This window comes from Rhinatrema bivittatum, chromosome 1, assembly GCF_901001135.1.
Source record: "Rhinatrema bivittatum chromosome 1, aRhiBiv1.1, whole genome shotgun sequence".
Taxonomy (NCBI): Eukaryota; Metazoa; Chordata; class Amphibia; order Gymnophiona; family Rhinatrematidae; genus Rhinatrema; species Rhinatrema bivittatum.
The window spans coordinates 70,360,074-70,372,864 of NC_042615.1; the positions used below are offsets into that span (position 1 = coordinate 70,360,074).

Below are 12,791 nucleotides of genomic sequence, written 5' to 3' on the forward strand. Positions count from 1 at the left end.
CACGGATGTTCTCTAGGGTCTCAAACAAACTGTACTAAATGTTTCACCTGAATGTCCATTGGCTGGAGAGCTAGAGGCAGTTGAATGGAGATCACCTCTGAGGACCAGACTCCGTGCAACCTAAAATGGCCATTTTTACCAGGTGCTGCAGCCTGACCTCTCAAGGGCCTGAATGTTTTGTGGATTAGTACAACCCCTAGTGGTAAGTCCCAGTGCAAAGTTTGTAATACAATGTGAGCTTGCCTCCTTTATTATGGGCTAGCAAAGTATGTGAAAAAGTTTAGGAAAGAAATATAAGCAGGCCCAGCGCTATCGGGTATGTATACCATGCAATTGCACAGGGTGGCACACCCAGAGGGGCGGTGGAAGAAGCAGCCCGTGAGTCTGCTGGTGGATCTGTCCCACTGGTGGCTGAGAAGAGGAAGAGGCCTGTGAAGCTGCTGGTAGATCACATTCCACCGGTGACCCAGAAGTAGAGGAGGCCAGTGAAACTGCCAATGGTCTCTATCCTACTGGCGGCCCAGAAGAGAAAGAGGCCTGTGAGGCCGCTGGTGGACCCCATCCCATCGGCAGCCCAGACGAAGAGGAGGCCCACGATGCTGTCAGTGGATGCTATCTTAGCAGCAGCCCGGAAGAGGCCCATGAGGCTGCCAGTGGATTCCATCTCACTGGCGGCCCAAAAGCGTAAGAGACTCGTGAGCCCACTGGTGGACCACCATCTCACCGATGGCCTGGAAGAGGAAGAAACCAATGAGGCCGCCGGTGGACCCCATCTCACCGGCAGCTCAGAAGAGGATGAGGCCTCCGAGGCCACCAGTGGACCCCATCCCACCAGCGGCTGAAGAAAGAAGAAGCCCGTTCTCCTACTCCTTCTCGGTGCTGGCATACGCTGTTCAAAACATGTGCAGCTTGCACGTTTTCTATGCTGATCTCCTGATGCACAAGATCAGCATAGAGGAAGTGCTAGGCTCACGTGGTTTGATTAGCGCCCGGGCCGGCACAGGAGGAGGAGCAGCAGAATGGCTCCCGCTGGTATGTGTGTGTATGTGAATGAATGAATGAATGAATGAATGAATGAATGAATGAGAGCCTTACTGGGGTGTGGGGGGGGGTGTGAATGGGAGCCTGAATGGGGGGGGGGGGGGTGGTATGTGAATGGGAACCTGACTGGAGTGGGGGTATGTGAATGGGAGTCTGACTAGAGGGTTGTGTGTGTGTGAACAGGAACCTATCTGGGGTATATGTATATATGTGTGTATTTCTGTGTGCATGGGAATCTGACTGGGATGTCTATGTGTGGGGGGAAGTAGGAATCTGTCTGGGGGGGGGGGGGTTCTATGTGTGAATGGCAACCTGTCTGGGGTGTATGTGAATAAATGGGAACCTGTCTGGTGTGTGTGTCTGAGTATATGTGTATATATATATATATATATATATATCTGTCTGGGGTGTGTGTGTGCAAATGGGAAACTGTCTGGGGTTGTTTGTGTGTATGAATAGGAGCCTGCCTGGGGGTTGGGGGGTGTGAAGAAAATTTATGTTGCCTCACTAATCCATGCTTTACTCAGGATGACTGGAAATAAAACATTTTCAGGTATGTAGAGCGGTGAATTTTCCATCCTTATTAGTTTTACTTACTGGATGTCTGTGTCTGCTATTTTGAAATAATATATTGTTTGGGACATTTTTAAAATTCTGTATGAGCTCTTAGTTATTGAATGTTTAGTTATTCTATTCCTTATATCATTGGAAATATTTTTATAAGTTTGGATTTACTAATATGATTCATTTATATTCCTTGATTTTACTGTTTGATAAATGATTTATGGATTTATGAGAACTGGTGATGTTTCTATTTCTTCATTGCTGCATTGAATACAGAGTCTGGCTTGTTGCATTTTGCGGTTTCTGATTCAGTTTCTGTTTATAGTTTATAGTCTCGTTATTCTGAATTTCAGTCTGTGTTCTGCATGTTTAATTGAGGTGGGGTATTCTATGTTAAAAAAAAGATGAGGAAGGGGCAGCACAGTAATTGTTTGCACAGGACAGCAAAGATGTTACCATCGGCCCTGAATATAAGGCCTATTTTGACTCCTCATTGCTCTTGACCTATACTTTGATTCAGGCCCTGACTGGACCAGTAGTCATGGCCCATAGCATATACATATAATAATTGCACTAAGAGGCTTTTCAGGCAACTAGAAGCAAAGATATAATTTTATAAATACACAATGTCACTTTTTTATGCAAATTTTTGCCAATTTTCAGGTGCAAATATTTCTACTGTGTAGTTTTTGAATTTTTTCTTTTTTTATGTCATTTGAAAGAGCATCTTGTTTTCTACAAAAGTCACCTTGTTTCATTTTGGACCCGATCTTCTTTGGTTAGAATTAAGGCCCCCAATGATACGCATCATTTGCATGTGTGGGCATACTATGTTAAAAAGAAGCATCTTTGGCACTCTGCTGTGTAACACATAAATGTGCTAAAGATGTGAAATTCTACAGTGTGGCAAAACTTGTTGTGCTTACCATACTTGTAGCTTATGACACATCTTGCTTTGACATACGTTTATAAATGACCCCTCAAAATGGCCATTTTATTGTGCTGTCTTATTTACTGCATGCAAGCCTGAACATGCAAAAGTGTCACCTTCACAAGGAACTATGGCAATGTCATGTGGCAGAGATTTTGGAACATGTCCTGACCTGTGACTCCAATGTGTTCTTTGTGGTATACTTATTGCCTTGACAGATGTCCTGGCCCATCCTGATGTTTTATGTATCTTGATGAAACTATCGAAAATTATTCCTTTATTGTTCAGGATGCAGTACAAGGATTACATTGGGAAAATAGTCAGGCAACACTGCACGCTTTTGTTGTATACTATTACAACCTTTATTTATTTATTTAGTAACTTTTATATACCGGCATTAGAGAGGCACATCATGCCGGGTCACATATTAACAAAAGCGAAGGAAATACATTATAACAGGGAATGTAAGTCTGGTTAGAGCAATAGAAAAGCCGGAAAAGGGGAAACTACAACTAGAAAACAAATAAAACAACTGATAAATATGTATTTACAATAAATAATAATTGCAAATTCTAATATAAGGGGTTACATAAAGATATGTTAATATAAAGGGAGAGGTGCGGGTGAGCTCCAGAATGGAGGCGACATGTTAGGAAAAGACAGGGGGAAAGGGCTGGGACAGGGGGGTGTGTTACAAGAGGGCAGGGGTAGTGTACAAAGGAAAGGACGGGTATAGGGGAGAAAAATTACAGATAGCGGGGCAGTATTGCTGGGGAGGTCGATTAGTCAGGGAAGGCTTGATGGAATAGCCAAGTCTTTAATTTGGATCTGAATTTGATTGGGCAAGGTTCTAATCGAAGCGTCATGGGCAGGGAGTTCCATTTGGTAGGGCCTGCAATAGAGAGAGCTCTTTCCCTAGTGGAAGAGAGGCGAGCTGTTTTTAGAGGAGGTACTAGCAGGGTTCCTTTGTGGATTGATCTGGTAGGACGGGTCTGGGTGACAGGGCTGAATGGTATGTCGAGCCAAAGAGAGTTGTGTGAGAAGATGGATTTGTGTATGGTGGTTAGGGTTTTGTGAAGAATTCTGAAGGGGATGGGCAGCCAGTGAAGGCCCTTCAGAATGGGGGTGATGTGGTCTGTTTTACGGGAGTTGGTGATGATTCTGGCTGTTGCATTTTGCAACATTTGGAGTGGTTTGATCGTGGTGTGTGGGAGGCCTAAGAGTAAAGAATTGCAGTAATCGAGTTTAGCAAGTATGGAGGTTTGAATAACAGTGCAGAAGTCTTGAGAGTGTAGCAGTGGCTTAAGTTTTTTCAGGACATTTAGTTTGTGAAAACCACTTTTGAGGATGGTTTTCACATTGATGTCCAATGTCTCTGTATATGCACGATCAGTGACTGCTTGCACCATGACACTATAGCTGTGCACAAGTTGTTGAGAACACTCATTGAGCATTTGAAGGGTGTTTTACCTGTTTTGGAGCATATTCACTAGGGATGTGCATTGATTTCGACAAAATTGGAAATATAGATATTTCCTATTTCGTCGCGTTCGGAGGGTCCCTGAAACAATAGGAAAACCAACAAAATTTCATGTGGTTTTTCTTATCGTTTTCAGGGGGGGGGGAGAAAGGGCACATTAAAAAAAAAACCAAACCCACCCCAACCCTTCAAATTTAATTAATTACAATCCCCCACCCTCCAAACCCCCCCAAAACTTGCCTAAAGTCCCTGGTGGTCCAGCGGGGGTCCCAGGAGTGATCTCCCCCTCTCAGGCCGTCGGCTGCCACTAATCAAAATGGTACCAATGGCCCTTTACCCTTAGTGACATGGGCTATCGGTGCCATAGGAAAAAAGACTAAGTGAATTTTTGTGAAATCTGGAGTTTAAGCAATTCTCATATGTAGTGTCTTGCCTTTTCTTGTTTTGTGCTTAAATAAAATCTTGGAAACCTGTGATGGTACCTTATCTGGCTGTCTGGAGAGGCACCTAGGTGATGGGGTTGTCAATTTTGCTGAATTGGCAGTGGCTCAATCACCACTGACCAATGCAAGGTAAGTAATTAGCATATCAAGCTTTGCACTGACTTTGATGACTAATTTATGAGAATATGTCTAAAGGAAATATGTGTCAAAAGCTAAAAGTGTGGTAAGCACAGTAAACTGAGATGCATTGTAAAGTTTACATCTCTGGCTCATTTGCATGTTTCACAGTTGGGTGCCAAAGATGGTTCTTTTTAAGATAGTGTATTCACGCATGCAAATGATGCTTGTTTTTGGGATTGTAATTCTGACCACAGCTAGGCTGGGTCCAAGACAAAATGGGGTGACTTTTGTAGCAAAAAATGTGCTCTGTCAAATGACATTAGAAAGAAAAAAATTAAAAACTACACAATAGAGATATTTGCACCCAAAAAAATGATGAAAATTTGCATAAAAAGGTGACATCATGAATTTATGTAACTATATCTTTATTTCCAGTTGGCTGCAAAGCCTCCTAGTGAAAATCCTAGATGAACATTATGGGCCAAGACTACTGATCCAATTATGGCCTGAATCAAAGTATATATCAGGAGCAATGAGGAGTCAAAGTAGGCCTTAAATTTATTTTGTAAAATTTTTCACATACTTTGCTAGCCCATAAAAGTGTGGCAAGCTCATGTTAGGTTCCAAACTTTGCATAGGAACTTAACACCAGAGGTTGTAATAATCCACAAAATTTCAGCCCCTAACAGAAGTTGTTTGGCTGCAATGCCCAGACAAAGTGGCCGTTTTGTGTTGTGTGGAGTACAGTACTCTAAAAGTGACCTTCATTCAGTTGCCTCTAGCTCCTCAACCAATAGAGATCCAGCCGAAGAATGTTGCATAGTTTTGTTTGAGGCACTAGCGAACATCCACACAAAAGTTTATTCAATTTGAAGGAGGTCAAGCGTGGATGATTTTCTAAATCGGTTCACTTGACATGGAATGTCCCTTATAAGTGTTTAAAGATTTACCTACCTGAATTATTTTACTTACCTTAGGATTTTGTCCACCCATTTCTGATGATCCTAATTAAAACCCTGTCAGCAGGTTTGCCAATTTGTTTTGAAAGATACTGCACCCCTTCCTTCGGCAGGTGGACCCCATCTCTCCTCAGGAGTCCTTGGAACATCAACCCATAGCCCAGGAAGCTGAAACACTCTCATCATCAATACGATGCATACAGCCATTCATTCATCTCCAGAATGCAAGTTTTCCTGCTAGGTTAAAAGTCTTAGAATTTAGTTGACACAGAATCAACCATGATCCCATAAATTCAGGCAACATTCAAGATTTGCCTCTGTCAATTATGCACATTCTGTAGACTCCATCTTCTCATGTCGTTATCGTGACAGTAGTCTATGTCACAATAACCATGTGGTTGGATTACTGCAACACACTGTGTAAGGGATTAATAAAAAAGGCCCTCTATAATTTCCAGCTAATGCAAAACTCTGGTGCTTGACTGATAGAAAAATACAAGCTACATGACCATATCATACCTATCATAGAAAAACTGGAATGGCTACCAGTCACCTACACAACCAAATTCAAAACCTTGATGCTGATTTTCAAGGCTTTAAGAGGAAACTGACCTAACTATCTGAGAGAAAAGCTATCTTTCTACAAGCCTTTCCAGACCCCTAAGATCCTGACTCCATAATGACTCCGTCGACAAAAAAAATCAAAAGAACAGATACCTGTAAATGAACTCTATCGGGAGTAAAGCCTGTCCTATGGAGCTCACGTCCAGAAGAGCTCTGCCAAACCCCATAATTAGTCTTACCTCAGAAGCAAATAAAAGCCTAATGGTAAATAAACAATTAATAGAGCATCTTGAATATAATAACATTCTCTTTCCTACACAACATGGCTTCCGAAAAAATCATAATACTGAGTCATTATTGTTATCACTAAATGATACTATATTGAGAGGATTTGATTGTGGTACAAGGTACATACTAGTGCTTTTAGACCTGTCGGCGGCTTTCGATACGGTTGATCACGAATTACTGTTAATAAGACTTTCAGAAATTGGTTTAGTTGATGTAACTTTAAAATGGTTTAGGTCCTTCTTAGAAAATAGATCTTTTGCAGTTAAAATAAAGGACAATCTCTCAGACACCATTAAGCTAACAACAAGTGTTCCCCAGGGCTCGGCACTTTCGGCAACATTGTTTAACATCTATTTACTTCCCCTGTGTCATCTGCTAACAGGCCTTAATTTAATGTATTTTGTGTATGCTGATGATATTCAGATTTTGTTCCCTATTGAGAAGGATGTTGTTGAGACCTGTAAACTGATAAAAATGTACTTAGAAATAATTAAGCAAGTGTTAACACAGTTAAAATTAATTTTAAATTTAGAGAAAACTGTTTATTATTTTAGATAGGAAAAAGAGATATGATGAACCAAAGTTAAGTTTAAATAATGATAATATGGACAAAGTAGTAAATGTAACAAGAAATTTAGGTTTCTATAAAGATACGGAATTTAATGGTCAAGCCCACATCACGAAGAAAGTTAGGGAAGGTTACTGTAAATTAATGATGCTGAGACGCCTTAAACCATTGCTCTCCCAAGAAAATTTTAGAACAGTGTTACAAGCACTGATATTTACAGGATTGGATTATTGTAATGCAATGTTGCTAGGTTTGCCAAAAAGTACTTTACGGCCTCTGCAGATTCTACAAAATACTGCAGCACGTATATTGACAAACACCAGAAAGAGGGACCATATTACTCCAGTTCTGAAAGAGCTACATTGGCTTCCGATCGAACAGAGAATAATTTTTAAAGTTTTATGTATTATTCACAAGATTTTATATGGAGACATGACAGACTGGTTAAACACAGCAATAAGATTACATGTACCACAACGCAATTTGAGATCGTCAAATAAAGGTCTTCTCTCGATCCCGAATATTAGATCTGCCCACCTGTGTGAAGTCAGAGAGCGAGCACTATCAATTGCGGGTCCTAAATACGGGAATAAAATGCCAACGGACCTGAGATTACAGCAGGATAAGAAGCAATTTAGGAAAGATCTAAAAACTAGAGATGTGAATCGTGTGATCGATCGTCTTAACGATCGATTTCGGCTGGGAGGGGGAGGGAATCGGACCGTCGCAGTTTGGGTTTTTAAAATATCATGTAAATCGTGTAAATCGAAAACCGGCACACTAAAACATCCCTAAAACCCACCCCGACCCTTTAAAATAAATCCCCCACCCTCCCGAATCCCCCCAAAATGCCTTAAATTACCTGGGGTCCAGTGGGGGGGGGGCGGGAAAACCGGCACACTAAAACAACCCTAAAACCCACCCTGACCCTTTAAAATAAATCCCCCACCCTCCCGAACCCCCCCCCCAAATGCCTTAATTACCTGGGGTCCAGAGGAAGGGTCCCGGTGTGATCTTTCACTCTCGGACCTCCGTGCGTTGTAGAAATGGCGCCGGCGCTACCTTTGACCTGTCATATGACAGGGCAAAGGTAGCACCGGCGCCATTTTGTTTTTTTGTCCCCCGACGTCAGGAGATTAGGAGATCGCTCCCGGACCCCCGCTGGACCCCCAGGGACTTTTGGCCAGCTTGGGGGGGGCCTCCTGACCCCCACAAGACTTGCCAAAAGTCCAGCAGGGGTCCGGAACGATCTCCTACCGCGAATTGTTTTCCGTACGGAAAATGGCGCCGGCCAACCATATGGCCGGCGCCATTTTCCGTACGGAAAAAACGATTCGACTGCAGGAGGTCGTTCCGGAACCCCGCTGGACCCCCAGGGACTTTTGGCCAGCTTGGGGGGGCCTCCTGACCCCCACAAGACTTGCCAAAAGTCCAGTGGGGGTCCGGAACGACCTCCTGCAGTCGAATCGTGTTGCCGTACGGCCGGCGCCATTTTGCGCAAAATGGCGCCAGCCGTACGGCAACACGATTCGACTGCAGGAGGTCGTTCCGGACCCCCACTGGACTTTTGGCAAGTCTTGTGGGGGTCAGGAGGCCCCCCCAAGCTGGCCAAAAGACCCTGGGGGTCCAGCGGGGGTCCGGGAGCGATCTCCTACGCTCCTGCCGTCGGGGGACAAAAAAAAGCAAAATGGTGCCGGCGCTACCTTTGCCCTGTCATATGACAGGTCAAAGGTAGCGCCAGCGCCATTTCTACAATGCACGGAGGTCCGAGAGTGAAAGATCGCACCGGGACCCTTCCTCTGGACCCCAGGCAATTTAAGGCATTTTGGGGGGGTTTCGGGAGGGTGGGGGATTTATTTTAAAAGGTTGGGGTGGGTTTTAGGGTTGTTTTAGTGTGCCGGTTTTTCCGCCCTCCCCCTTCCCCTCCCCCTTCCCCCGATTTACGATTTTTTGACGATTTCAAATATATCGAACGATATTTTAAATCGTCAAAAAACGATTCACATCCCTACTAAAAACATGGTTATTCCGTCAAGCTTTTATAGTCGAGTAAATGGTAGTGCCCCTGTGCAATGTGTGGCAGATTTTTAAAAAACTTTTTAAACTTTAAACTTTTAATTTTATCTATTCTTTCACTGTTTTACCTTTTTTAAAAATTTTATAGTTAACAGCTTTTAGTCTGTGAAAACTTTATAACCTTATAGATAGATGTGTGATTTTTAGAATTTTATAATTTTTACTGTAAATAATTGTTGCTTTTAGGGATTTACAATTATGAGAAACTGTATTTTCTTTTTGTCTTAATTGATGTTCAAAATGTGAACCGTAGAGATGGACTTTTTGTCTACATAACGGTATATAAAACTATTTAAATAAATAAATAAATAAATAGCTCTTCAACCAGGCCCTTAATACCAAACCCATATCTACCTCCACCCTGGAAAGCAATTAAAACCTGCTCCCTTCATGTATTAGAATTAAAATAACTGCTCTAAACCTCCTGGCACCTTATATGAGTGCCATAAACATGATGCTACAACCCTTTTAATTTTGAACATATGCGGGTAGATTGCTTAATTAGGTTCCTTGTATTATGTCGATAGCATAGCTGACATATGGTGCAAGATATTGCAATTATGTTAACTCTGTACTATTTTATATTACCAAATCTCATTCAGCTATCAATGAGCTCAAGTCATTTATTTGTTTTTGACTATATATTTTATTGTATGTTTTAATTGTACCTCACCTTGACTATTATTTGTAGATGTGAGTAATAAGTCAATAAACTACACTATTATTTACTGAGATGTTGTGTATTTTTATCAAGTACTGTCTGTTGCAGATTTATTTCAAGTTTAGTCCTACTCTTGTCTCCTTCAGGCAAGAATTGTTGAGCTGCTACACCTACAGGTTTCTGAGTGTTGTTGTGAACCTGCCGCGAGGAGCGCGGGCAGATCCCCTACCTCCTGCGACCAGTCGGGCCACCGATGCTGTTTCTTCATGGCAAGCCTGCCGCTGCCTCCGGGCTCCTCCCCGGACATCCTTGGCAGGGCCAAGCAGCCGGGAGCCTTTTCACGCGGCCGATACCTCTCTGGCTCCCTGACCTTCCTCCTGGGGTCCTCTGACGGCAGGGAGCCATCCTCGCCGCTGCGGGGTCTTCGACCAGCAGGCAGGCTGTCCCTGCCGGTGCCTGCAGCCAGCCTGCGCCTCCGTGTCGAGTGCAGGAGAACGCCGCTGACCGTGGTGCTGCTTCCATCTGCTTCCAGCCTTCCTTAGGTGCCGGCATGCGTCTCTTCACTTCATTTATAGGGCCCGCGACCGGATATGCCCCGGGCTTCACCTGATGACAACTTCCTGCTTCTGCCCTATAAGAGGGCCTCCTCTTCAGTCACTCCTGGCCTTTGGATCAGGTTCCACAGTCGTCTATGTCTTCTCTCTGGTCCAGGTCCTCCATGGTCTTCTCCTGCTTTGACTGCTTCGTCTTCATATTCCTGATGTTCTTCGACCAGGTCTCCAGCTGTCTTCATGTTCCTGATGTTCTTCGTCCATGCCTCCAGATATCTTCATGTTCCTGATGTCCTTCATCCGTGCCTCCAGATGTCTTCAGGTTCCTGATGTCCTTCATCTGTGCTTCCAGATGTCTTCAGGTTCTTGATGTCCTTTTTTCGTACCTCCTGATGTCCGATGTCCTTTCTGATGCCTTTGTCTTTGTCTCTGCCTCCATGCCTCACTTCCTTGATGTCCACTTTCCTGGTGTGCCGTTGTTGTGGTCCACGACAAGCCCATGGGTGGGCTGTGTAGGGCACCTCACGATACAAAGGCTATCTTCATCTCTGGAGTGCAACCCTCCGGAAGACTTCTGCTTCAGTCCTAAGTTTTATCCCTTGAGAATCGTGAATCCCGTGCTTGAGTCTTGTCCCGGTCTTCGGAGCCTATTGCATGTCGCATCCGTCCATGTCAAGACTCTGAACCTGCTCCGCACCAGTGTGGTCTGCAACCAGTCCTGCGGGTGGACTGTGTAGGGTGCGCCCTGGTGCAGGCCTCTTCAGTATCTTTGTCATGTTCCGGTATCAGCTTCCACTATCCCTCCTGGAGTCTGCTTCGAGCCCAGAGGGGTCTGCGACCAGTCCCGTGGGTGGACTGTGTAGGGTGCGCTGCATCGCAGTCTCGACCCAGCACTTTGGTCCTATGCCTTGAGCCTACGTCTACAGTGTCCTCGCTTCAGTCTTCATCTACAGTGTCCTTGCCTGAGTCTTCATTCAAAGTCTTCTGTGTTCCAAGGACTCCGTCTGCCCTCATCCTCTGTCCAGCCTGCTGCCTTTTGCCGTTACCCAGCGGCAGGTCCAAAGGGACTTGGAATGGTCAGAGGACTGTTCATCGATCAACATTGCGTTGTTGGTCATCCTGGTAGAGGGTAAGACCTTGTATCCTTGTCTTCGCTTCAGCTTTGTCCTGCTCCTTGCTACCCATGCTCACACCAGCTCACCTCTCGCAGTGTGTCTTGGGGCTCTTCCCTGAGTCATGCCGTGGCCCAAGGGCTCACAACACCCGCTTCAGAAATGACCATGTCCTCGGTGCATAACAGCAGCCGAGGCCGCGCTCGTAACAGAATCCGTAGGCCTCCAAGCCTCGGATCGTATCAGGATCCGAAGGCCTCCAAGCCTCGGATCGTAACAAGTGTATGTTAATACCATTCTAATATGCTGTCTCCTGCCATGGGTGAATCTCTTATTCAAAAAGGCAGTAATAAATCCAAATAAATAAATACAAGATGTATCTTTGACTGTGAGGAATGCGGAGAATGCTACCTAAGTATCTATCCACTTCATTCTCTCCCACAACCATGAAGTTACTTTTGATTTGCTATGTATGATACCTAGCAGTATCATTCATGCCAACATGGATGAGCAGCACAAAACAGTAGTCAGTAAGCTTGTTGATTCTTAGCAGTCTCTCCATAATGTCTCTTATCTTGGCACCCAACAGACAGTACACCTCCCAGGACTATATATCTAGTCACCAGATAGATGCCTCTTTGCCCCTCAGAAGGAAGTCACCAACCACTACTACCTTTAGTTTCTTAGGTGCATGGATTGCTGAGCATGCAACTTTGGAGTTTATGAATTCTATTCCTCCTTTACCTGGGATGGTTACTTATCCCTCCAGGTTTGCATCCTGTTTCTTCAACCCAAGGAAATTTGGAGTCTGGTAGTAGGATTAAGTGACTTCAGTAATCTGGGTCAGCTGTCAGCTTGTGGTCCAGGTTCACTTTCCCTTCTGCTTGAGTTTTTCATCTTTGATGCTTCTATATAGCCAATGTTGTACTGGATGTTCTCAATCTTGCCACCTCCTTTCTCAGTTCCACCACTTGCATGGTCTGTCTACATCAAGGATGGGGAAACTACAGCCCATAGGCAAGAAGCAACCATCTCCCCCTTTTCTTTTCAGTTCACCTGCCTCATCCACATTCTGTATTATCTCTGATGCCACTACCATTCTCCCTGACATCATCAGCGATGTTCTGATGTCATGCACATCAACACAGTATTTTGGACTTTTGCTGATGATGTCAAGCAGGCTGCTGGAAGATGGTAATGGTGTGGCGACAATACAGAGATAATGAAGAACACCTTTGAAATAGGTTCCTCACTATGGTAGCAATGGCCTCTTTTCAAGACCCTGCGGAGGGAGGTGCTAATTGCAGGGGGATGCAGCCAGCAACTCACTGATACATAAATAGCTAACCCTAAAAAGGTAGCTGTTGTTTTTTAAAATAAAAAAAAAAATAGCCTGCTCTGCCAGCAGTGCTTTTTTCCTATCTACTGACAGC

The 12,791-nt window shown here is 44.1% G+C and overlaps 1 protein-coding gene across 1 annotated transcript in view; it reads left to right on the forward strand.

Annotated features, from left to right (window-relative positions):
- The first annotated feature begins 497 nt into the window (after window positions 1–497).
- RXFP1 (relaxin family peptide receptor 1) overlaps window positions 498–12,791 on the forward strand; it is a 267,825-nt gene continuing 255,531 nt past the window's right edge. The window contains 1 exon segment of the mRNA XM_029603880.1: window positions 498–816. Within this exon segment, the coding sequence (XP_029459740.1) occupies window positions 498–816 (319 nt within the window).